At 42.8% G+C, this 25679-nt stretch overlaps 2 protein-coding genes across 7 annotated transcripts in view; one reads left to right on the forward strand and one right to left on the reverse strand.

Annotated features, from left to right (window-relative positions):
• Positions 1–25679, forward strand: part of SLC10A6 (solute carrier family 10 member 6) — a 47613-nt gene that overhangs the window by 16376 nt on the left and 5558 nt on the right. The window contains exons 2-6 of one of the 2 annotated variants that reach the window (XM_066281171.1): positions 2495–2613; positions 5540–5628; positions 9478–9653; positions 13622–13779; positions 15636–20610. In XM_066281171.1, the coding sequence (XP_066137268.1) occupies positions 2495–2613; positions 5540–5628; positions 9478–9653; positions 13622–13779; positions 15636–15850 (757 nt within the window). In that variant the 3' untranslated portion in view covers positions 15851–20610. Of the gene's footprint in view, positions 1–2494; positions 2614–5539; positions 5629–9477; positions 9654–13621; positions 13780–15635; positions 20611–25679 lie in introns of those variants that run through there. The other variant, XM_066281170.1, reaches the window with a different exon arrangement.
• Positions 24885–25679, reverse strand: part of PTPN13 (protein tyrosine phosphatase non-receptor type 13) — a 243238-nt gene continuing 242443 nt past the window's right edge. For all 5 annotated transcript variants that reach the window (XM_066281165.1, XM_066281164.1, XM_066281168.1 and 2 more), the window contains one exon: positions 24885–25296. In XM_066281165.1, coding sequence (XP_066137262.1) covers positions 25201–25296 — 96 coding nt within the window. In that variant the 3' untranslated portion in view covers positions 24885–25200. The remainder of the gene's footprint in view (positions 25297–25679) is intronic.

Here is a 25679-nt window from a genome sequence, read left to right on the forward strand (position 1 = left end):
TTCTTCTCACTTAAAAAAAGCAAACGAACAAACAAAATTTAAGAAAGAAAGAAAGAAAGAAAGAAAGAAAGAAAGAAAGAAAGAAAGAAAACAAACTGTGGAATCAGAATCTCCACTTTGCAAGAATCTCAGTCAATTCTTATGCACATTGAAGTTTGCAAAGCACTACCTAGGATAGCAAGCTTCTTTTTTTTAAAAAAATTTATTTATTCATTTTTTTTTTGAGAGAGAGAGGAGAGAGAGAGAAGGTAGGGAGGAGCAGAAAGCATCAACTTCCGTAATGTGCCTTGACCAGGTAAGCCCGGGGTTTTGAACCGGCAACCTCAGCATTCCAGATTGATGCTTTCCACTGCGCCACCGCAGGTCAGGCGATAGTGCATCTTTGAGATAGATTCCCAGACATGCGACTTCTGGGTTGAAGGGCAAATGCATATATAATTTTGCAGATATTACCAACCCCCCTCCAAGGGTACCCATTTTGCATTTTTACCTGCCATGCATGAGAGTAAAGAAGGGTTATATTTAATATTATTATTATTAATATTTAATTATTTTTATTTATCTATTCATTTTAGAGAAGAGAGACAGATATATATATATATGTGTATACACACACACACACACACACACACACATATATATATATAGAGAGAGAGAGAGAGAGAGAGAGAGCGCGAGAAGGGGGGAGGAGCAGGAAGCATCGACTCTCATATGTGCATTGACTGGGCAAGCCCAGGATTTTAAACCGGTGACTTCAGTATTCCAGGTTGACGTTTGATCCACTCACTGCACCACCACAGATCAGGCTATATTTAATATTAAAGTAAAATGGTTGCCGCTTGGCCAACAGTATAATAAACATTCTTCTGATAGAAAGCACTAAAGTAATTATAATTGTTTTATAGGCAGGGTAATTAGTTGGAAAGGTTGGTGTATTGTTATGCGTAAGAATGAGGCGTGACCTACTAGCCCGATGAAGTGCTAGAGGACCCTTGGGTCTCTGCAGCAGACCTCAGACCTACAGAAGGGCTCCTTCCTCTGCTTCCAGTCTCTCAGCCATTTGTGCCATGGGCAGTCTGGTGTGCAAACTTAAGCAATGAACATTTAAAAGCCCCAGACTTCGGGGGCCTGGTGTTGAAGTGAATGAAGCCTTGCTCACCCCTGGGTTGTGCTGTTTACCTCTGCTCATCAGGCAGAGCAGATTCATGGTGTCCATAAACAGTGTACATGCTTAAACAGATTATGTAATTTTTTCCAGCAATTTAGAGATAAAATATGTATATTTAGTTGGCCGAGGACATCATATTTCCATTTACCTTATTTCCCCTAATCTTACTAATTTATTCTTTCATGGATTCTCCCAGATAGAGGAAAGAAGACCCACCCAGCTTGGGAGTTGGGGGGTGGAGGTGGGAAGTCGAAAGGGTCGCTTTGGGGTGGAGACACAAAAGATGGGGGAAGCTGGGTACAAAATCCCGTTCTTGGTTTCTCATCCTCCCTGATCTCTCGGCCTGTCGCTGTCAGCTGGAAGCTCTTTTTTCCTTTGAGTTTTCACGGTGTGACTGAACCCCGGCTCCTCAGCAGGCCCCTGTCGGAGCTTTCCCTGCATGCCCCGCACCCTCCTCCCTCTTCCCAGTTCCGAGTGGGGGAGGGGAACCTTTCCCAAAGTCTGCTCTGCTCTCGCTCTCTTATTACATGTGTGTATGTATTTTCCTGTGTAACCAAGCGCTTTTCTCCAATCATAGTAAGTAAAGACTTAAAAAATAAGACCTTACATATTTGGAAAATATAAAAATAATGTATTACAAATTTATGAAGCAATAACTTATTTCATACAGGGTAGTAAAATTACAGTAATCATGATAACATCAGTCATAAAAAAGGACTGAACTACTTATACATGTTAAAACATGGATAAACCTTGAAAATATGCCAAGTGAAAGGAGCCAGACACACATATACTTGAATTGATAAGAAATGTCCAGAATAGGCAATCCTGTAAAGACAGGAAGTACACTGATTTTTGCTTGCTGTGGGCTGGGAGAAGAAGAAATGGGCGAGTGACTGCTAATGGGGAGGGTTTTATGGTTTTGTTTTTGCTTTGATGAAAATACTCTGGAAACAGTGTTGTTGCACAGTCTTGTGAATATATTAAAAACACTTTAAAATGATTTATTTTATGGTCTATAGGTTATATCAATAGAAAAGAACTGTATAAGGAAAACATCATTATTATAATTAGCAGAATGTTTGTGACAAGCATATTCTCAAGTAAATAAAAATTAGTTGATAGATGGCAAAAACTGCTGGGAATCTTTTTCTAGACCACAAGTGCAGCCATCATATGTTGAATTATAAGATGGGAGAGTCAAGTAAGTTACCCCATGTAATCTCTGTCTCTAAGAAGTTGTGTCTGGGAATTATTTTTGGTTAGGGAACTAACTTCTTCCTTTCAAACTCTCCCTCTTACACATTATTTTAATTTTACTTTCAGCATCAGTATGACAACCTGTTCCACAGTGGCTGCCCTGGGAATGATGCCACTCTGCCTTTATCTGTACACCTTGTCCTGGAATCTTGAGCAGAATTTCATCATTCCATACCAGAACATAGGTCTGTATGAGCTTGTGAAACAAAATAGGAACAGGAATGGTAAGAATAATAGCTATTGTTTGCTATGTGTCTCCTTTATGCAGGGATTTTTATGTTATAATTTAATTCTCTAAATAATCCTACGGTACAGATTCTATGAATATTACCATTTCCTAGATGTTCAGGATCAGAGAGGTTAAGTAATTTGACCAAATTTGTACAGCTGCTAAGGGCAGAACTAGAATTCTGCTTCAGTAATCTGACTGCAAAGTCCAACCTCTTAACTCCTACAAGAGTTCACTTTTGAAAATTAAACCAAAAAACTCCCTCGTTACAAAATGGACCCATTCTGACTGAACAGTTAACGGGCTCACAGAGGGTCTAATGAGACCCTCGTTCCCACAACTCTAGGCCTCTCACATCGCCTGTGAACCTTGACTTCTTTACTGATCAACATAAGTGATTTCTATTGATTATTAAAGTGCATCCACATCACAACTATCACTCATATCTTTTTCATTATCTCCTTTCCTGAATATTATTTCTCATTAAATTCTGCCCTTTTATTAGCAACCTCTATGTACTCACTAGGCTTGGAAGAAAAACTTGGTAAAATGACCTGCCTATTTTAGTTTGGTCAGAGTTTTGGAAAACTGGTAGAAACTATGATTCTTAAAACTCCAAAGTGTTGCCTGACAAGGTGGTGGTACAGTAGATAGAGCATGGACCTGGGATGCTGAGGACTCAGGTTTGAAGCCCCCAGGTCACTAGCCTGAGCATGGGCTCACCAGCTTTAGTACAGTGTTGCTGGCTTGAGTGTGGGATCATAGACATGACCCCTGGTCACTGGCTTGAGCCTAAAAATTGCCAGCTTGAATCCCAAGGTTGCTGGCTTGCACCCAAGGTTGCTGGCTTGCACATGGGGTCACTGGCTTGGCTGGAGAACTCCAGTCAAAGCACATATGAGAGTAATTGACGAACAGCTAAAGTGCCACAACTATAAGTTGATGTTTCTCATCTCTCTCCCTTCCTGTCTGTTTCTGTCTCTGTCTCTTTCTGACAAACAAACAAACAAACAAAAAACAAAACCCCAAAAAACAAACTCCAAAGTGTCATTCTGGAGTCTCAAGTAAGCACTTAGAAGGCTGACAACCCATGGCCCACATTTGAAAACCATGACAAGAGCCATCTTCTGATAGCAGCTAGAGGCCATTGAATTTGTAAAATTTGAGTGAAATCATGATTTTATGTGGAAACTTTTCTGATCAGTAAGCTACTTAATGTATTCTGTTTTGATAGCATATTTATAATTATGTTATATTTATGTAAAGCAATTAAAACTCAAGATATTAAGAGCAATTCATACAACTTTGGGGCCAGTATGGCGGGCATTTGGCCGGATTTGGAAAGCGGTGCCGGGAATGTCCGCACACGGATGCTGTTGGAAGTCCACACGTGCCCCTTTGAGCCCTTTTTCACTTGTGTTAATTAAAAGGCATATTTTTCTTTCCTGCGTTTGGGTTACTTAGCTACACTTAGACAATATTAGAAATTGCTTTGGTATGTGGACCAAATGTTGTTTTTTTACTGTCTGAAACAGGTATTCTTACTTGGTGAAGCAAATGACCCACTGGCTTCAAGTAGGGAGTGACAGCTGTGGGGGTAGAGAGCGACATCATATATAGAGGCGAAGAATACAGCTAGTGCTCGACTTAATGACCACGATTGGTTCCGACAGACCGGTTGTAACATGATTTAGTCATAAGTTGAGTAGGCTATATGTACAGTACTGTGAAATAATGTTATAAAAATCTTTAAGTCATATTTTATCATAATTTTCTTTCATTATTGTTATATATCATAATTTTTCTTTGTTCATTTTATGCCATTTATATCATCTCTACACCATTTTGTTTCTTGTTTTTACATTCGTCAGGTTTTTTGTGTTTTTTTTTTTTTTGTATTTTTCCGAAGCTGGAAACGGGGAGAGACAGTCAGACAGACTCCTGCATGCGCCCAACCGGGATCCACCTGGCACGCCCACCAGGGGCGATGCTCTGCCCCTCCGGGGCGCCGCTCTGTTGCGACCAGAGCCACTCTAGCACCTGGGGCAGAGGCCAAGGAGCCATTCCCAGCGCCTGGGCCATCTTTGCTCCAATGGAGCCTTGCTGCAGGAAGGGAAGAGAGAGACAGAGAGGAAGGAGAGGGGGAGGGGTGGAGAAGCAGATGGGCGCCTCTCCTGTGTGCCCTGGCTGGGAATCGAACCTGGGACCCCTTGCACTCCAGGCCAGTGCTCTACCACTGAGCCAACCGGCCAGGGCCCATTCGTCAGGTTTAAGTAAAACACTGCATTACCAGTATAACTGGTTTAATATTTGCAAAGACAATTTCCTCTTGGTAGACATCTTGGGAGGAGTTTGATGAAAAATATCCAAGACACAAAACACAAATTGTTGTACCGAGTCTGGGATAACAGTTGAAATGGTGCACGCGGAGATGGTAGGGCTACTGGAAGCTGGCCTGCACTGTCGTACACCCAGCTGGGCAATGCTTGCGCTGCCAGACGCGGAGCAGTCGAGGCTAGCGATTGTGGTCGTAAAGTCGAATGGTCGTAAGTTGCATAGGTCGTAAGTCGATCAGTACCTGGAGCACAGATTAAAAAGGGTCCTCCTATTTTCTAACCTTTACATTTTCCATTGTCTCTAAAATGTTGTGTGATTGTCAGAGGCATTCTGAGCGAAATAATGAACCAAGTATCATTTCTTAGAATCATACACCCCTCAAAGACTATCTTCCAAAGATTAAAAAAAAAATTTTTTTTGGAAGTGGATGCAGAAATAAAATGCAGCTTTAATTAAAGCTTTTATCTAATTTAAATAGAAATGGTTGAGAACTGGCCAGTTAGGGTGAGAAGGGATGCCATCTGACAGATTTTTCTTCTACTCAGGAATTTCCCTAGTGTGCCTGACCATTCCTGTGGCCTTCGGTGTCTATGTGAATTATAGGTGGACAAAACAATCCAAAATCATTCTCAAGGTAAGCAGCTCCACCGGCAGTTTGCACAGCCTCAGGCTCAGAGACTCGACAGACAGACAGACAGACAAATGTAGCAATGACCGAAACAAAAATGAGCAGGTCAGATACAGTCTCACACCCAGCAATTTTCCTCACACATCAGGACCAACCTTCACATTTCCTCCACTTCTCTAAGCCTTGCTTGTCACTCCAAAAGACCCATAACTCGAGACTTATGACACCCTGAAAATTGTGAGACTCTTGCTGGAGTGACAAAAAAACTAGGGCTGGGTGTGGAGAGAGAGAACCCAAGGCCCATCCATCTGTTCAACACAGGTGCTGTGCGGGTGTGTGAGTCGTGGTGCCGGGGCGCAGGGAGGAGGGCGGGTTTCCTGGCAGAGCAGGGCGAAGGGCTGTCTCTCAGAGACATTCCTTCTACAGCAGTAGTTTGTACCCGTGGGCGAGGGCAGTGGGCCACATGAAGAACTGTCACAATGAAATCATCCGGAACTCACTGCGGAGTCTGGCTACAGAGTCATGATGACTGAAACCTCCTACTTACTTGACTTTCCAGGGTTGTCTTTTGTCTTCTGGAGAATCAAGCATGTGCCCTTGTTAAATGGCTTTTAAAAATACCTAGCTAGAGAGAAGACATTCTCAACAAGGGTGTTAATCTCCTGGGATGCTTTTTAATTTTCCAGTTACATATTGTTTTAGAAGACCTAGGATTGTATTATGTGCTACTTTCATGAAGAGTTTAAAAATGTTTTAGTTATATTTTACATTTATAAGGAAGTCAATGTTTGGGGCTAATAGGAGGTTCATCAAATACATCTGAGTTCATTTTAGTTTGAGGTTTATGGTTTGTTTGGTCTGTTTGGCTCTGCTGACAGAACACAGCCGCTCCATTTGCCTGCACAGACGGGCACTGCCTTCCCAGTTTGGCACGAGACCGAACTCCCACCTGCCTTTGATGAGACAAGAAACGTGAGGAAGGGGGCACAAATAGCCAAGTCAGCTGGGCACAGAGAGCTGGAGGAAGGCTTCCATGTGGTCCATTTGGATTGCACATGACTGACTGTTATTTCAGCAGGAGAAAATTTCCACCGTGGCAGTTTGTGGTTATAATTTTGTTTAGAAAACAAGAAAAGAAAATATGATCATGGGAACCTTTTACTTTTCAAGCACTCTAGCTTTGATTATTTTCTTAAAAAGGCATCTAACTGCCTGACCAGGCGGTGGCGCAGTGGATAGAGCGTCAGACTGGGATGCAGAGGACCCAGTTTCGAGACCCCCAGGTCGCCAGTTTGAGCATAGGCTCATCTGGTGTGAGCAAAGCTCACCAGCTTGAATCCCAGGTCGCTGGCTTGAGCAAAGGGTTACTCAGTCTGCTGAAGGCCCGCGGTCAAGGCACATATGAGAAAGCAATCAATGAACAACTAAAGTGTTGCAACAAAAAACTGATGATTGATGCTTCTCATTTCTCTCCATTCCTGTCTGTCTGTCCTTATCTATCCCCCCCTCTCTGTCTCTGTAAAAGAAAGAAAAAAGGCATCTAACAACAACAACAACGACAAATCATGATATTGGTGTTTCCAGATCCTCTAATAGTCTGTCAGAGTCAGTGGAGAAATCAGATAAACTTTCTGTATGTTAGTTTTATTATCTGTAAAGAGCACATTTAGAACCCCTTCCGTTTGGCTATTCCATAGGCTTTGTGGCAGAAGATATTTAATAATATGCATAAATATTCTAGAGCACCTTAGTAAAAACAACTCCCCCCCCAAAAAAACCCTAGGATAATTTAATCATTATTTGGGTGTATCTTCAATCTCTGTTCTTAATCCTCTTTTAATTTTAGATCTGATTTTTTTTCTAAACAAATTGCTTTTGTAGAATTTTAAACTTTTAAATCATCCCCTTTTCTTCTTGGTTGAAAGACCCAGAGGGATTTTTATAAAAAGAAGCCTATTTTGTGTGTCCCAGCATCTTCCTCTGCAGCGAGGGCCCAATCTGCCCCTGTATTTGGGCAGGGAAAGTGACCCCAGAGCACATCTAGGGTACACTGAGTTGTTTTCATTGCCCATGACTACTTTCTTCCACACCCTGAATCATTTCAAATCAAGGTTGATGCTGTAACTAGGGGCATTGTTCGCTGTCTACCTGGAATGAATGGGAGCTTGCCAAGATCCTGATTTTCCCCAGATTTATTGCATCTTTCCTATTCAATCTAAAACTCAAGCCACTGGAAACTTTTCTGTTGATAATTTTTATTTGTTTTTGTTAAACAAACAAACAAAAAAGATGCAGTATTAATTTGGGAGAGGATCCAGGGATTTGTCAGTACCGCTCATATTACATTAATTAACTCACATTGTCTAATAAAGGATGGTAGATTTCATTTGGAGGAGAGAAGGGCAGGCATCAAAGCAGTAGGAAGCTATTGGTTGCTGAAGTGGTGGCGGGAAGAGAGTGATGGATGGTCAAGCCAAGCAGATCTCAGACACGAGGTTACCAGGTCATGTCTAAGAGGTTTGTACAGGGGAGTTGGATGCTTATTGTAAGGTTTTACTTACGTGTTTTACAAATATGTATTATCCATGAAAACTATGACCCATAACTAACTACAGTGTGTCCGTAAAGTCATGGTGCACTTTTGACCGGTCACAGGAAAGCAACAAAAGACGATAGAAATGTGAAATCTGCACCAAATAAAAGGAAAACCCTCCCAGTTTCTGTAGGATGATGTGGCAGCATGTGCGCATGCGCAGATGATGACATAACACCGTGTATACAGCGGAGCAGCCCACAGCCATGCCAGTCGAGATGTGGATGGTACAGAGGAAAGTTCAGTGTGTTCTGTGGCTCGCTAAATTTGAATCCATGACCAAAGTGCAATGTGAATATCGGCATGTTTATAACGAAGTGCCACCACATAGGAATAACATTACTTCTATGTGGGATAAGCAGTTGAAGGAAATTGGCAGTTTGGTGGAAAAACCCCATTCTGCTAGGCCATCAGTCAGTGATGAGTCTGTAGAGGCTATATGGGATAGCTACCCTAAGGAGCCCTAAAAAATCTGTGCATGAGCCCACTTCCAACTGTGCTGAATAGGTATGAAACTGGGAGAGTTTTTCTTTTATTTGGTGCAGATTTCACATTTCTATCATCATTTGTTGCTTTCCTGTGACCGGTCAAAAGTGCACCATGACTTTACAGACACATTGTAACTTCTGGCTAAATCCTCTACTTGAAAGGAAATGATACTGGTCATAAAACAAGACTAGTCCTGGCTGGTTGACTCAGTGGTAGAGTATCGGCCCAGTGTGTGGATGTCCCAGGTTCAATTCCCGGCCAGGGCACACAGGAGAGGTGCCCATCCTCTTTTCCCCCCTCCCCCCTCTCCTTTCTCTTTCTCTCTTCCCCTCCTGCAGCCAAGGCTCCATTAGAGCAAAGTTGACCAGGGCGCTGAGGATGGCTCCATGGCCTCCACCTCAGGTGCTAGAATGGCTCTGGTTGCAACAGAGCACCGCCCCAGAAGGGCAGAGCATCACCCCCTAGTGGGTATGCCAGATGGATCCCGGTGGGTCACATGTGGAAGTTTGTCTCTCTGCTTCCCTGTTTCTCACTGCAGGAAAATACAAAAAAAGCAAAACAAAACAAGAAGACTTAGATTTGTGTTGAGCCTTACCAGTTTCTAGCTTAGCCAAGTCACCTGACCACTTTGGACCTCAAGTTGGATTTGGTGGTCTCCTCTCTTTGTTCTAAAATTTCTAAGTTCCAAGCTTTTTAGAGTGGTGATGAACTTTGCATCATAGAACATAAAGACCATGATGTTTATGTGTACTTATTTTATTGGTTTGCTTTAGATTGGGGCCATTGTTGGTGGGGTCCTCCTTTTGGTGGTCACAGTTGCTGGTGTGGTGCTGGCGAAAGAATCTTGGAATCCAGATCTCACCCTACTGACCATCAGTTTCATCTTTCCTTCGATTGGCCATGTCACGGGCTTCCTGCTGGCACTTCTTACCCACCACTCTTGGCAGAGGTACAGTTACATTATCCATAGACATTTTTGAAAGGGATAGATTTAAAACACATGGCCATTGGTAAGCTTTGCTTCCTGGCTGTGTCTGGAGACACAAAGAGTTTTGATTTACAAGGTGGATGGAACAGGACAGCTCATCATGAAGGGGGGGGGGGGAAGACCATAGTCATTCGTTCTGTAAATGAAAGCAAAGGCCAAATTGATGGAAGTTGTAATCTGTGAAATTAGGATTGGGGTGTGGAGACCTTTCTCTTCATATTCTAGTAGTTATGTAGGAAGGGTGAGGTGGTTTCCCTAAATACAGAGATCATTCTAGGGCATGAACAAGTTCATGAGAGAAAGCATAGACATTTGTGCTAATTTTTAAAAAAGGGCAAGAAAAGAAAAGGCAAGCTTGAGAAATTATCTTAAATATTATTACTACAACTTGGGGAATATAATTTATAAATGCTGTAAAATATAAGTGGTAATATTTTGTGTTATTGGACCAGATGAGATGAACATTATTATGTACTGTTGGAGGTAACAAATTGGCATAAACTCTCTAAAAGACAAGTTATATCAATAACCTTTTAAATATTTATAGCTAACTCAGTGACTTTACTTCTAGGACTCTCTTGAAGCTGTCAGATAAGTGCACAAATATTGATGTGCAAGGAATTCATTGCAGCGTTATCCATAAATATGCAGAATAGAAACAATTTAAATATCTAACAATATAGAAGCGCTTAACTGATGATGTGGCTATATGATGGAATATGATGTATGAATTTTAAGGCTTTTAAAAATACATAAAGGATACATTTGAGTTAAAAAAAAAAAAGAACAGAAAACAGTATGCACTTTGATTCCTATCTTGTAGAAGGAAGAAAAAGAGTTTTATGCATGGAAAAATACTGGAAGAAATATACCATATGCTAATAGTGTTTGAGTAGTGAATTAAGACTAATTTTAGTTGCTTAATATATTTGGTATATTTTTTAAGTTTTTCATTGAGTATGCACTACTTTTAAAATCAGAGAAGGGCCCTAGCCCGTTGGCTCAGTGGATAGAGCTTCGGTCTGGTGTATGGGTGTCTTAGGTTTGACTCCCGGTCAGGGCACACAAGAGAAACAACTTGCTTCTGTCTCCCTCGCCCTTCTCTCCCTCTTCTCCTCCCACAGTCAGTGGTTCAATTGGTTTGAGAGTTGGCCCCAGGTGCTGAAGTCCTAGAGGTGGATCCCAGTCAGGGCAAATGAGAGAGCCTGTCTCACTATTTCCCCTCTTTTCACTTAAAAAAGAAATCAGAGAAGAATTACTGAAGAAAAATAAACTATGTAGTTGAATCCCAAAGGTGGATTTTGGGAAAATTTTAACTGGCTTTATGCTGTTTCCAGTTCACTTGGGTACATTTCAGATTTTACCGAGAACTGGGTGAGGTTCCACCGAGTGCATCTTGTTTACTACTACAAGCCTGAGAGACAGATATGATCAGTTCCCTCATTTTGCAGATTAGCAAACCCTTCAGAGAAGTCATTTTAGAGAATGTGGTAGAGTTAGGATCTGGACCTGGGTTTGTTTCCAAAGTTAGGAGGAATACAGACCGTGTGAGTGATTGAAATATAACAGGATTTGGAGAGCAAGTGTTCTATAGCAATGTATAGTTAACAATCTTGTTCTTTACACACCTGATGGCTTAAGAAAGATCAGAACTGAGATACTGTATTTGGCCAGTTAGTGGTCCAGGTGTGAGGTCTAGCTTGTAGCATACGTGTATCAAGTTTCTGACAGGGCCCTGAAAGAAGTTAGGGTAGTCTGGAAAAAGCATAGCAAACAATAGGGTAAATAGAAATAAAATAAGAGTGGTAGAACTTGTCCTGTACCAGTGATGACATTATCACTCCCACATTACACACCCACATTCCAATCCAGCCTACATAGATGCAGGTTTATCTTCTGAAACACCCTCTTCTCTTCCTTGCATCTATAAAACTTGAAGAACTCTCTTTGTAAATTGAAGCCAAATGAAACTGTTTAACCTAGTCCCCAAGGTCCTGCCCATGTCTTCCTTTTTCTTCCTCCTGCCTTTTTTTTTTTTTTTTGTATTTTTCTGAAGCTGGAAACGGGGAGGCAGTCAGACTCCCACATGCGCCCCACCGGGATCCACCCATCACGCCCACCAGGGGGCGATGCTCTGCCCATCCAGGGCGTCGCTCTGTCGCAACCAGAGCCACTCTAGCGCCTGGGGCAGAGGCCAAGGAGCCATCCCCAGTGCCCGGGCCATCTTTTGCTCCAATGGAGCCTAGGCTGCGGGAGGGGAAGAGAGAGACAGAGAGGAAGGAGAGGGGGAGGGGTGGAGAAGCAGATGGGCACCTCTCCTTTGTGCCCTGGCCGGGAATCGAACCCGGGACTTCTGCACACCAGGCCGACGCTCTACCACTGAGCCAACCAGCCAGGGCCCCTCCTGCTTTTTCTTTTTCCTCCCCCCCCCCGTTTTTTTAGAGAGAAGAAGGGAGGGGAGGGAGAGAGAGAGAGAAAGATATAGAGAGACATCAATTTGTTGTTCCATTCATTAGTGATTGGTTGATTCTTGTATGTGCCCTGATGAGGGTTTGAACCCTCAACCTTGGTGTATGAGGATGGTGCTCCAATCAACTGAGCTGTCTGGCCAGGGCCTACTTTTTCTTTTTCCAGTGAGGTTTATTTTAGTTTTTTGTAATTAGAAAACCAATAAATATAGGAAAGTAGAAAAAAACTTATAACTAAATCCCTCACCAAAAACCCTTTTTAATTTTTTTTTTTTTTTAACAGAGACAGAGAGAGAGTCGGAGAGAGGGATAGACAGGGACAGACAGACAGGAACAAAGGGATGAGAAGCATCAATCATTAGTTTTTTGTTGCGCATTGTGACACCTTAGTTGTTCATTGATTGCTTTCTCATATGTGCCTTGACCGCGGGCCTTCAGCAGACCGAGTGACCCCTTGCTCGAGCCAGCAACCTTGGGTCCAAGCTCGTGAGCTTTGCTCAAACCAGATGAGTGCGCTCAAGCTGGTGACCTCAGGGTCTCGAACCTGGGTCCTCTGCATCCCAGTCCGACGCTCTATCCACTGCGTCACCGCCTTGTCAGGCAAAGAACCCATTTTAGACATTTGGTTTTTATTTAAAGTTTTTGTGTTTATTTTTAAGTGGTTTTTAGTTGACTCTTTCATGTCTCTAACTCAACTTTCCCTTCTCACTTCCTCCAAGCCTCTGCTCTCCACAGATGGGCTTACGGCAGGTGCAATGCCTCCTAAGAGGTCAAGCTAACACCTGTCCCTTGAGCTTTAATTTCAATCATTGTTTCACATTAAATGCCTCTTCTCCTCTTTCCATCTTTTAACCCCACTCCTCCTCTGTGAAGCTTTCTCTAGCCCTTGACTCTCTTTTCCTAAATTTCTATAGCACCTGCCCGATTTGTCAGGTGGTGTTACTGCAGAGGCGGATTTAACAGTGGACGCACCAGGCATGCGCCCTGGGCCCTGACTTCTGAAGGGCCCCGCAAAACCCCAACTTTACACTTTTTTCTAATGACACCAAGTTTGGTTTCGTATGTGCAATTTTAACAGTAATAGTACATAATTTTTTTTTTACTTATTTAAAAATATGGTTAATGTGTATTTTATTTTCTCAGTCTCTCTCTTTTTTTAAGGGGCCCAATATTTTCTTCTGCACCAGAGGCCTCAACCAACCTTAATCTGCCTGTGTTACTGAACTTTTCCTGGGTGTATACCTGGACTTTTCAAGCAGATTCTTAGGTCAGGAATCACAGGGCCCTACTCCCAAGTGCCTCTCAGGAGCCCACCTACAGAGTAGCCACTCAGCAAGTAATTACTGAATGAGTGAACATTTTTAGTGGCCTAAGTTTTACATTTATTCCTATTTATAAGAGAATATTTAAGAATAGTCCTTATTGCTAGTATACAATTCTTGACAAAAATTTTTATTATAGGTGCAGGACAATTTCCTTAGAAACTGGAGCTCAGAATATTCAGCTGTGCATCACCATGCTCCAGTTATCTTTCACTGCTGAGCAGTTGGTCCAGATGCTTAGCTTCCCATTGGCTTATGGGCTCTTCCAGCTGTTGGATGGTATTCTCATTGTTGCAGGTGGGTGGAGCCCCCATGGGGTACACTTGATTGAAAATTGTTTTCCCAAGTTACTAACTCACTTTTCAATCCAAACATGCATGTGCTGCCCTTGTGATACATCTTTAGCCTGACATTTTTGGGAAAAGTAAAGTGTATAAAAAAGATCCTTTGCTACAAAGTTTAAGTTTCACAGAAAAATATAAAAAAACACGGGAAACTGAGCTTATGGTTATAAAGAAATATGATTCACCAAAAAAAAGTGCACTGTCAGAACTTAGATCTCAGGAATTGATTGGTCTCCAGGAGCAATCACTTATTGCAAAACTGACATTTATATGTTTCATCAAGGGCTAAATGTCATTATTCCACAGTGTTTTTGTGACTAAGAATTGTGCTGAATGGTTGTGACATGTTTTTAAATTATGAAATACAATATATACAGAAATATTGAAATTATTTACATATGTATATATGTATTTATATATATAGAGGGTGGAGCAAAAGTAGGTTTATATTGTTTGTGTGGAAAATACAATAATTAATAAAAAATAATACAAGAATAAGCTCTGTGTTTTATATACAACTGTAAGCCTACTTTTGCCCCACCCTATATGTTTACCTCTCCATACAGCCAAAAATACACATCATTTTAGGGTCAATCACTGTAGATTCAAGAAGGTGAATGAAAAAAATATATAGATGTGCAGATATGAACACACATATGTATTTTAGTCTTGGGCCATGGTCAATTTTTACTGTTGTCGGGGAACAGGCTCTGAGTCAGTCTCGGTGATTGCTGATATAACTGATGATATACTGATATAAGTCAATATAAAGAATACTTGGGGTTTAATTTCCCCACAAGATAGAGAAATCCTAACAATAAAACTCCTAGTATTAGACTCAAGTTTTAATTCCTTCTCATGGTGAGACTGTGAGGGAAGTAACGTGTTCTCCCAGCTCTCTCCCAGCACGCAGGGCGCGCCTGCACACGGAAGCAGTCTGCAGAAGCTGCTGACGGAATGAATAAATGGATGAGCTGTCATTAACCTGATGATTAAGTCTCATCCACAAATGGTCCATTCAAGACAGAAATTGCCATTTTGATATACTGAATTATTATTGTTATTTAAATTGTTTTCCACTGATTTGCCTAACTGATGGTGGTGCAGTGAATAGAGCATTGACCTGGAATGCTGAGGTTTCTGGTTTGAAACCCTGAGGGCGCTGGCTTGAGTGTGGGGTTGCTGGCTTGAGAGCTGTATTATTAATTTGATCCCAAGGTTGCTGGCTTCAGCAATGGGTCACTGGCTCGGCTTGAGTTACTGCTACCCTGTCAAGGTGTGTATGAGAAGCAATCAATGAACAACTAAAGTGAAGCAACTATGAGTTGATGCTTCTCATTTTCTCTCTTCCCTCCTCCCTTCCTGTTTTTCTCTCAAAAAAAATCAATTAAAAAATTAAAATTATTTTTTCATTGATTTGAGGAGGGAGCAGGGAGGGAAGGAAAAAGAGAGAGAAAGAAAGAGAGAGAGAGAGAGAAGAATCAATTCCCTGTTCCACTTAATTGTTCTACTTAGTTGTGCACTCATTGGTTGCTTCTTGTATGTGCCCTGACCAGGAATAGACCTCGTGACCTTGGTGTGCCTGGACAATGCACTATCCACTGAACAACCCAGTCAGGGCCGATACACTGAATTATTTTATTTCATAGTTTCCTCTTGTTTTTCTTTCCCTTCTCCTTATTTCCTATGGGTTTATACATATGTGACCCAAAGCAAATGAACTCCCAAAGTATTGACAAGTACACCAGGTCACCAAGTTATAGTCTTTATAAAATGATTTGTTCAATACTTGTATGTTTTACCACCTAGCATATAAGATGTACAAGAGGAGATTGAAGAATAAACACAGAAAAAAGAACCCAGGTTGTGTAGAAGGCTGCCATAACAAGAAATCCAGTTCTCCCACACAGACAAGTACTTTCTTGGAGGTGAATGAAGACGTCACTGTAACTCCTGGACCATCAGAGCCAATGGATCCCCACACAGCTCTTGAGCCTACAAGCCACATATCGTCATGTGCATAGTGGGGGCTTGCTGGCTGGACTGGATGCCAGCTTCCTCTGCAGCCAATAAAGATAGTGCAGGGCTGATGTGTGGATCTCATTGGAAGAGCCTGTGGGAACTTGTATATTTTTGTGTGGATTGCAAATTGTCATAAGATCCTTTTTAAAGAATGTATTCTGCCTATTTCAGGGAGTCCTTTTGGGGTTTACCCAACATGCTTACTGCCTGCTGTGTTCTGGTCTTCCCACCCAGTGGAGTAGTAGCTGTTGTTATGTGAAGTTGTCCTCATATTGTGGATTCTAATCTCCCAAAATAGGGTATCTGTGTAGGTGAGATGTCATCTCATACCTCAGGGCAGGGACAGAGTATGAACCCATTTGACTTTGGGAAGGTCCTCAGGAGTGTTAGTGAGTTAGTATACAGCTTATCTATAGCTCTTATAAAAAAAAAATGGGGGCTTTCTCAAATGATAGTTAATTTTGAAGGGCTTGAAAGTCTTTTTGAATTATATATGTAATGCATACCTAAGGGAAACTTAATGGACACTTGAGATTAAAAGGTGAGTGTCCCATATTTTCACTCCCCAGCGACAGGCACGGTTATATCCTCTACACCAGTGGTTCTCAACCTTTCTAATGCCGTGACTCCGCAATACAGTTCCTCATGTTGTGGTGACCCCAAACCAAAAAATAATTTTGGTGGCTACTTCTATGATTCGGAATGTAAATACCTGATATGCATGATGTATTCTCATTGCTTTAGGCGACCCCTGTGTTTTGGTTGTTCGACCCCCACCGGGGTCATGACCCACAGGTTGAGAACCGCTGCTCTACATGTTATATCATTTTAGAAAGGTCGAGATTATCCCATATATACTGTCTCCTAAGTCACTCAATGACACGTCATAAAGCATCTTTCCATGACAGTCTGTGTTGACCTACCTCATTCTTTATAACAGTGGCTTTGTAGAAATATTTCACTGCATGGAAAGATTCATTCTTTTAACCATTCCTTACTCCCGGGCATTTAGACAGCTTTCAACCTACTGGCATTACAGCGCTGCTACAGACGCCAGTGCCCTCTGCAAGTACTTCGGCAGGTTCCCTCCCGACCCCTTGAATCGCCAGGCCCGCTGCACGGGGCACGTGGGCGGAGTGCTCTCTGGCCGCACTGTGCACGTGGCAGGGCCTGCCCGGGTCTGGTTCCCACAGTCACACCCCCTGAAACAGTTTTTATTTTTCAAACTCTCACTTAAAATTGCATTTTAAAAGTTACAGCTAAAGTATTTTTCATGACCACTTGCCTTTGCATGTCCTGTGCCTGCTTTTCTATCATATTTTAACGTTATGAAGAGTGACCCATTGTCCTGTTTTGTCAACATTTTACCAATTCTTTTATCCTCTGTTTTTGTATAATGCCTTTTGCTGTACAGGAGTTTTATATTTTTTTACACATTAAGCTGTATTATTCTTTTAAGAAATGTTTTTGACCTTAATATCTGTCCAGCGTTAGAATGTTTATATATTTATGTAGATTGTTGTGAATTGTGAAAGGATTTCTTTTTGAGAATGTATTTGGCCCCTTTCAAGGAGTTCCTTTTTTGGGGTTTACGCAATGTGTTTACTAGCTGCTATGTACTGCCTGGCATTATCGAACCCAGCCTCTTTCTCTATTGCTACATTAAATATATTTCCCATATACTTTTCCCTTAATTGTATGGACTAAATATGTACGCTTTATTTCATTTTGAATTTATTTTTCTGTATGGTATATTAACAACCTAACTTTTAGGGTTAATTGCCCCAACATTACATATTGAATCATCTATCTCTTTACTGATTTTAAATGGCACATATATCACTGATTTCCGATATAATGAGTTTTGTTGGGATTCCATGTGGTTTAATTTTTTTTCCTGTCTATTATATAAGTTTTGAAATGTGTAAGAAAGCGTATTATCTGAGATGAATTTTTAAAATGTTATCTTGTTGAGTATTCCCAAAGAACTTGTGGGTTAATAAAATGACAATGATTATTATATTTTCACAACAATTAAGCACTCCTTTGTGGTAGTACAGAAAGAACCCCATTAGTGTAATTATATGGAAAAGAACTACACAGACTTGTGACAAGTCAATTCTCAGGTGCTGCTTGGTAAACGTGAGTGTACTGAGAAGCTGGTCTGTGTCGTGTATGAGCACAGAGCACTGGCAGCAGTAACAAGTAATTGAGTGGGGAATAGATTGCCACCGTGAACATGGCAGAGTTGTGCATTAACAGAGATTCCCAGGTTGAAAAGTGAGCCTTACCATGACTTTTAAAGACTCCACACACACACACAAAAAGACTTTCTAAATTGTTTTTTCTACAGAGGAACCTACTATAAAATGGTAAAAATCCAACACTCCATTCTAAAAGAATTAAACATGGTCAGCATGGTGAGCCTTTACCATAGTCAGGACACTCTGGGCACAGGTCTACCAAAAGCTATCCCTTCAGACAGAAACAACACCTATCAATGTAAGGGTTGAAAAGTAGTCATGTCAGAAGGCTGCCATCTCCAGACAGTCTGTAAATGTGTCACTGAGAAGAATTGGCAACAGTCAAGTTGTCCAGGAGGCCATATGTTAACTTTAGAATGAAGAATGTAACTACAAAAAAGCTTGTGGAGCAGCTGTGTTAGGCTTGCTCGCGGGGTTACCAGCTGTAAGCACTTCGCCTGATTGGTGTGTGGGTGCGTAGCAGCGCCTCATGTGTATGGTCTATGTAAGGCAGGGGTCCCCAAACTTTTTACACAGGGGGCCAGTTCACTATCCCTCAGACTGTTGGAGGGCCAGACTATAAAAAAAACTATGAACAAATCCCTGTGCACACTGCACATATCTTATTTTAAAGTAAAAAAAAAAAAGGGAACAAATACAATATTTAAAATAAAGAACAAGTACATTTAAATCAACAAACTGACCAGTATTTCAATGGGAACTATGGGCCTGCTTTTGGCTAATGAGATGGTCAATGTGCTCCTCTCACTGACCACCAATGAAAGAGGCGCCCCTTTCGGAAGTGCGGTGGGGGCCAGATAAATGGCCTCAGGGGGCCGCATGCGGCCCGTGGGCTGTAGTTTGGGGACCCCTGATGTAAGGCTATGGGTGCTTGTACTTAAGGGGATTTGCAGATGGCGGATTGCCTGCCCGCTACTATGAGGGTCCATTCTTGCTGTTTATTTGCCTGAGAAGCAGTTTTCCCCTGCCTGTGTGCTTGTCCGCCATTGTGAGACTTGATTAAAAGGAAGGGCCCAACACTTTCTGGCTCTTCAGTTTTTCTGCCTGAATCCAGTGTGAACCCACATGGCCTCAGCCACCGGCATTACATCTGATGTAGTTGGCAGGGTTCGAAGCAGATGGATATGGAGCCGCAGTCACCCTTGAGGGATGGGGTAGAGGACTGGCTGTTGTTATGAGTCCCCATGGCTGTCCTTTTGGGGACTGTAGGCTGGCTGTCTTTTACAGCCCTGCGAGAGGAAACCGAGAGCTCTGTGCTAGAGGCAGCCCGAGGTCGAGAGCTCCAGGGTGAGTTGCGGACCAAAGGCTTGCACTGGAGCAAGCGCTGGAGAAGGAGGTTGAACGGGTTCGTGAGTTGCAGTTTGCCCTGGAAGTTGAACATTGGCAGCGGCAGTTGTTGGAGGAACAACTTCAGTTTCAGCTTCAGCTTCAACAGGCCGAGAGCCAGCAGCCACAGGAGCTGAAGATGGAGCTGTGCTGGCAGAGTGGCTCTGAGTTGCTGGGAACAGGTGTTTCCAGCTCCTCTTCTGAGGATGAGGAGGCTCGGGCTGAAGCTGCCATCCACATACTCAGAGCTTGGCCAGTGGTCATCCAGAAGGTAAAAACCCAGCAGCAAAGAGTACCTGCTGAGCCCCTGGTAGGCTTGCTGCATTTGTGGGACATAGGGTGGATGGCATCATGCTCTCTGGAGCAGAGGTGGAGAGTTTAGCCACTGCTGCCATGTGCTCCTCCTTGGGGCAGCGTCTTCAGAGCTGCCATGATGACAGGGATGAGAGGGGAGGCCTGAGGCCCCATGTGAACCTAGTTGCCTGTAATGGACCTTTACCTTGGTGATTTGCACAGACAGCTGGGCGTCTACTGTGGACGGACACTTGGACTGCAACCAGAGGGGACACTGGCTCCCTTGTTGGATGGACATGTCACCTTTGGACAGCATGAGAGACCTTGATTGGGGAGGCAGTTCCGGTGGACGCCTTCCTGCACCAGGAAGCTGCTCTCACCCAGTTGCAGAGATGCACCAAGGACATCTTTGGTTTCCATGGACACAGCCCTGGGCTGTACAGGCCCCCACCTAAGATGGGTGGCCTTGTTGGCACCATGGGGTGGGGAGTTGGAGGTGGGCCTCCAGTTAACTCCCTAGGCAGAGTGCTCAGAGAGACATTGTGAAAGATACCTTTATAATTGTCATTTTTTGTAATGTGAGTAATGTACCTATTGTGAGGCAAGCAACCCTAAAGGGGTGGAACGTGGGGCAGCTGTGCTAGGCTTGCTCATGGGGTTACCGGCTGCAAGCACTTTGACTGGTGTGTGGGTGCATAGCAGCGGCACGTGTGTACGGCCTATATAAGGCTATGGGTGCTTGCGCTTGGGAGAGATGGCGGATTGTGGGTGTGCGGATTGCCTGCCCACCACTGTGAGGGGCCATTTTGCTGTTTGTCTGCCTGAGAAGTGGTTTCCTCTGCCTATGTCCTTGTCCGCCGTCCTGAGACTTTATTAAACGGAATGACCCAACCCTTTCCGGCTCTGCAGTTTTTCTGCCAGAATCCAATATGAACCTGCCTGGCCTTAACCACTGGCATTACAAAGCTCTATCTGAATAAATTGTATTCTAACTGACCTAAATAATTGAGTTCACAAAAGCCAGGGCTTATATGAAGCTCAGAAGTGGGGCCAGAGAAACAAGGTTCAGTGGAATGAGTAGCTCTACGTGACGGGCAGTTGGGGCAGCACGTGGAAACAATATAGGCTTTGCTGGGGCTACTTCCTGTCTTTTACTTAAAGAGCTGGAATGTCTCTGGAGTTATGGGTTGAAGACAGGCAGATCTGGGATTGAATCCCAGTTCTGTTATTTGGGCAACCTTGGACAAGTGGCAGTCCCTCTGGACTTACTTCCTCTCTCTCAAAAAAAAAAATGTGTGTGTAACATTCAATCCTAAACATCCTGAAATGTAGGCAGTGTGAAAACACTTGTAATTCACGGGAAGTGAGCATAAATGTCCTCCCTTTTACCTTCTGCAGTCACAATTAGTCAGTCCCAGCATAGAAAGGGTAATCCAGCCTCACCCAGTTGAATGAATCACATCTCCGCCTTTGTGTGTGTGTGTACTTTCCCACCTGGGAGGCCCCACCTGAATGTCCAGGCTTGCTCATTCTGCCAGGGACTGCTAAGCTAAAAAATTGGCAAATATTTAAAATATGGTTTATCAGGGAATGTCCTGAGTTTGTTGACCTTTAGAGAATATACCTACTTTCGGGCAAATGGATAAAATTTTGTTCCTAAACTTGCAAAGCTGAAGACTACTTTCACATACTTTCTATGAATCTCCTTTTCAACAGTGACAAATGCAGACAGACCTGGGGTCAGGAAGGTTTTAAACACTGACACAGTGTCTTCTACGAAGGAAATGGAAACTGGCAGAACTGGAAAGGCACACTGCTTGCTGCTCCCCGGCCTCGACTGCTTATTGTTTCCCTTGTCTTCATTAACAAAAGCAACATTTTGTTCAGGACAGCAATATGCTTAGCTAAAAATAACATTTTTGAAGCTAGAGATGGCCATGTGACATAGTTCTTGCTAATAAAGAGTGGAAGTTTACTTGTGATTTTTGGAAAATTTTGTTTTCTTGCACTACAAGGCACTGATTAACCCTTTCTTTTTTCAAAAAAAAAATTCAGTGAGAGGAGGGGAGGCAGAGACAGACTCCCACATGCGCCCCGACCAGGATCCAGCTGGCAAGCTCACTAGGGGTCGATGCTCTGCCCATCTGGGGCTATTGCTTCGTTGCCCCAACTGAGCTTTTCTTAGTGCCTGAGGTGGAGGCCACGGAGAGCCATCCTCAGTGCCTGTGGCCAACTTGCTCTAATAGAGCCATGGTGCAGGAGGGGTAAAAAAGAGGAAGGGATGGAGGGAAGGAGAAAGAGAGAGAGAGAGAGAGAGAGAAATGAGGGGGTAGAAATGGAGAAGCAGATGGGTGGTTCTCCTGTGTGCCTGACTGGGAATTGAACCCAGGCCATCCACATGCCAGACCAATGCTTTACCACTGAGCCAATTGGCCAAAGCCTAATTAAACCTTTCTCTTGTCATTTCTTCCTGGAATGTGGATGTAATAGCTGGAACTGCAGCAGCCATTTCCGCACCCTGAAAGGCCCAGATAATTATGTATCTGTTGACATTCTTGAACTGCAGAATCAATCCCAGAAACTGCCTTCTTATAAACCTGTTTTTATTTTTATTGATTTTAATTTATTGTGTTTACATAGATTTTAGTGTTGCCCCGAATGCATCCCCCTCCCCGTTTTTTTTTTTTTTTTAAAGGAAAGAAAGCTCTAATTTGTGAAAGTCCATTTGGTTAGTTTTGGTTACTTGCAATCAAATGGAATTCCAAATTAATATATTAACATTTAAATTAGCTTAAAAATATTATGCAGGTTAATACATAACTTGTTACATTTTTCCCCACCATCATAAGGTACCTTGAATTATTTCTGAGTTATATAAAATGGGCCCACATTCTCTTACTGTCAAGATATTTATGATCAGAGGACAGCTTTGGTGAGCTGTTCTTTTTAATTTCCTGGATTCATCACATTGCATTTTGATGATCGGTCAATTTTAAAACCAAGAGCTCTAGCAGAGTATCAGGAATCAGATGTGAACACCTGATTTTTTTCTCAACAGCCATTTCTCTCCTATTGATCATGATAATTCAGAAATATCTCTACTAATGATATCTACCAAAGTCTTGATTTGTGGACAAATGTTTCTAATCCTGCAATGCTCAGGACTTATACTAAGATATCACTCTTTTAGAACATATCACTTCAGTTTTATAAACCCAGCACGACTTGGGTTTCCTCTTCTACAGCAGAGTGGCCTGTCACAGGGAAGCACTTGGCTGCTCAACTCATCTCCCAGCTTCCCTGAACTGGAGGCCCTGCCTGACCAGTTCTTGCTGATGAAATGAGGGACAGTCATGCGCTTCGCTTCTAGGCCTGCTCACCATGCCTGCAATCCTCCCAAAGTGGCCCTCCATGTTCTTTCTTGTCTGGCTGGGGAAATGGTGACGGCTCCCAGGCCGTCCCTGGAAGCTATGTGTTGATTACAGAATCTCCGACAGTGTGGGTTCCTGAAAATCTTGAGGGAGCACTGGCCTGCAGAACTCTTCTGCCCAGAACTGTCAGACGGGAAATGATTACGTTTGAGTCATTATATGTTGGAGGGTATATTTTGTAGTGTTTAGTTATCTAATGTGGGTTAAGAGCCCAGCTGTATTTATTCATTTGATACCCTGGCTCTGTGGTCTTGCCAGGTGGTCAAGCTGGCGTGGCCGGAGCAGATGGCTCATCCCCTTCCATGCCAGTGGAGCCAGGGCCCAGGTGAGGGCAGTGACCTGTTCACTGTAATGTAATTTCCAGGGGCTGTACACCGAGAGCCGATTTTCCTCCCAGTTTCCATTTCCTAGCTACATTCTTTCCAGGAGGGATCTTTCTTCAGCATCCCCCTCCAGTCTGCTGACTTCAGATGGCAGATAATCGCCTCCAGCTGTACGGGCTCCCGGAGCCCCGCTGGCCGACTTTCCTGTACTTCTGACAGGAAAACAGGGCCTTGTGATTTCAACTCACTCAAAACAGGAGGTTTCCAAATGTCTTTTAAAGCAACAGGAACCTTTTTTCCTCCCTTTTAAAAATGAAGTCTTCAGCTACAACCCAAGTTACAAAAACAGCTCTGAATATAATGAATATGGTGGTGGTGTGGCTGCTTTTGCCAGATTTGAAGCCACTTCTGACATAGGGTTCAAACCGGCTACCTAGTGAGGAGGTAACCACATCACCGAGGCTTCACACATCCACTGACACTGTCTCCTACCCTCAAGTAGCCTCAGACACAAAGGAATCGGTCTCAGCAAATTGTTGCCCTTGGGGATGATCAGAACTTCAAGTTAACTAGCTGAGTATTGGGCAATCTTATGAGGATGAAGCCAGCTGTCCCCTGGGTCTTGGGAAGGCATCCACATTCATGCGGAGGGGACGGATGCTATCAGAATGAGGAGTTAGTAAAACATGCTCAGTTACGACCATCAGAAGCATGCTCTCGAGGCTGATCTCTTTCCCTTGAGGCAAAATCAAATACCCGTCTCCGAGGTAGTGTGATGTTGTCTTCCATTACTCCTTGTCACCTGAGGTGTTCTGAGCTTTACCACTAGAACTTGAAAAGACTCTGAATTAGGCAGTAAGGTGGCACCACACAAGGCGCAGCAGGAGGGAGAGGAGATTTCTTAGCTGCTGTCCGTCAGAACCTGTCCCTCAGGTCAGACCCTGATGAAACTACCAGGATCCTGACCACGCTCCAGGTCCCTGTGGCTGGCGCCGTCGGGCCACGTGGGGAGATGGGAATTTGGGGTGCAGAAGTCCCTGACTTCTCAGGGGCCTGGATGTTGTTAAAAAAAAATAACACACTGAAAATATTTAATTTGTCTGTACATACTTCTGCCTTGTTCATGTTCTAAAGTGTATTTTTATTTACAAAGTGAGATGATGCAGTTACAAATGTACCCGAGCACTCCATTTTCATGAAAAAGTATGTCAATATATTACAGTAAATTCTATATAGTAAACATTAGAAATTGACACAGTAAACATTTGCTACTTAGCTTCTATACCAACACTACCGATGTTTAAAGCTTAAATACTGGTTTTAAGTATCCCCTATAAAATAACTACTTTATTAAAATACTGGAAAATAATTTTTCTATAAACAAGATTGGTACATTAAAAATAGATGCAGTGTATCCTGTAACAACATCCACTATAATCAAATGCTGCCTTAATTGTCCCTAAGAGCTGCACTATTCAGTTAGTGTTAAATTTTATAAAATAGTTATCACAGGTTAAATAAAGGAGCTGTAAAAATACAGCATTTCAACATGATTTACCGTTGTGACGAACGCCCCTCTAAGCTGGAGGAGAATGAGCATAATGGTGTTGTATGGACTTGCTGCCCTGCGCTCTGTGCTTCTAATGGACAGCAGGAGCGTCTGCGGAAGTTAAGGCGAGAACTGGAAAGGCTTCCAGAGGCTGTTCTTTTCAGGTCATTTCAGAGGCTGTGGCTGCTCTTTGTGTTCTTCTTCAGCTTGAAGACGTGTCAGGACATAAAGGATGACTTGATAGCAGAAAATATATTGATCCTATGATGAGAGAGAGAGAGAGAGAGCAGAGAGAGAGAGAGGAAGGAAGAGAAGACCTTAGATATATAATGCGAGTATTTTATAAATATAGCTTCACCACTATCTGATGTTGAGTAATTTTGAAAATATGGAAAGTATTTAAGTGAGAAGCAGGACATAGAATTGTGCAGTGTCATAAAAATGATAAAAACCAAACACCAGATTGATAAAATGAGAAGGGAAAGCCTTGGGGTGGGGTGGCGGAAAGGCGGGAATATCCCCGAGCGCTAACGGAAGCTGCCTCTGATTGGTGGGCCGCGTCTAGTTTTCTTGTGATCTGCTTTTATGATGGAAAAGTAAACTCCCTACAAAATTTCTTCTAGATTTATTGAACTCATTTTGAT

This window comes from Saccopteryx bilineata, chromosome 5, assembly GCF_036850765.1.
Source record: "Saccopteryx bilineata isolate mSacBil1 chromosome 5, mSacBil1_pri_phased_curated, whole genome shotgun sequence".
Classification (NCBI taxonomy): Eukaryota; Metazoa; Chordata; class Mammalia; order Chiroptera; family Emballonuridae; genus Saccopteryx; species Saccopteryx bilineata.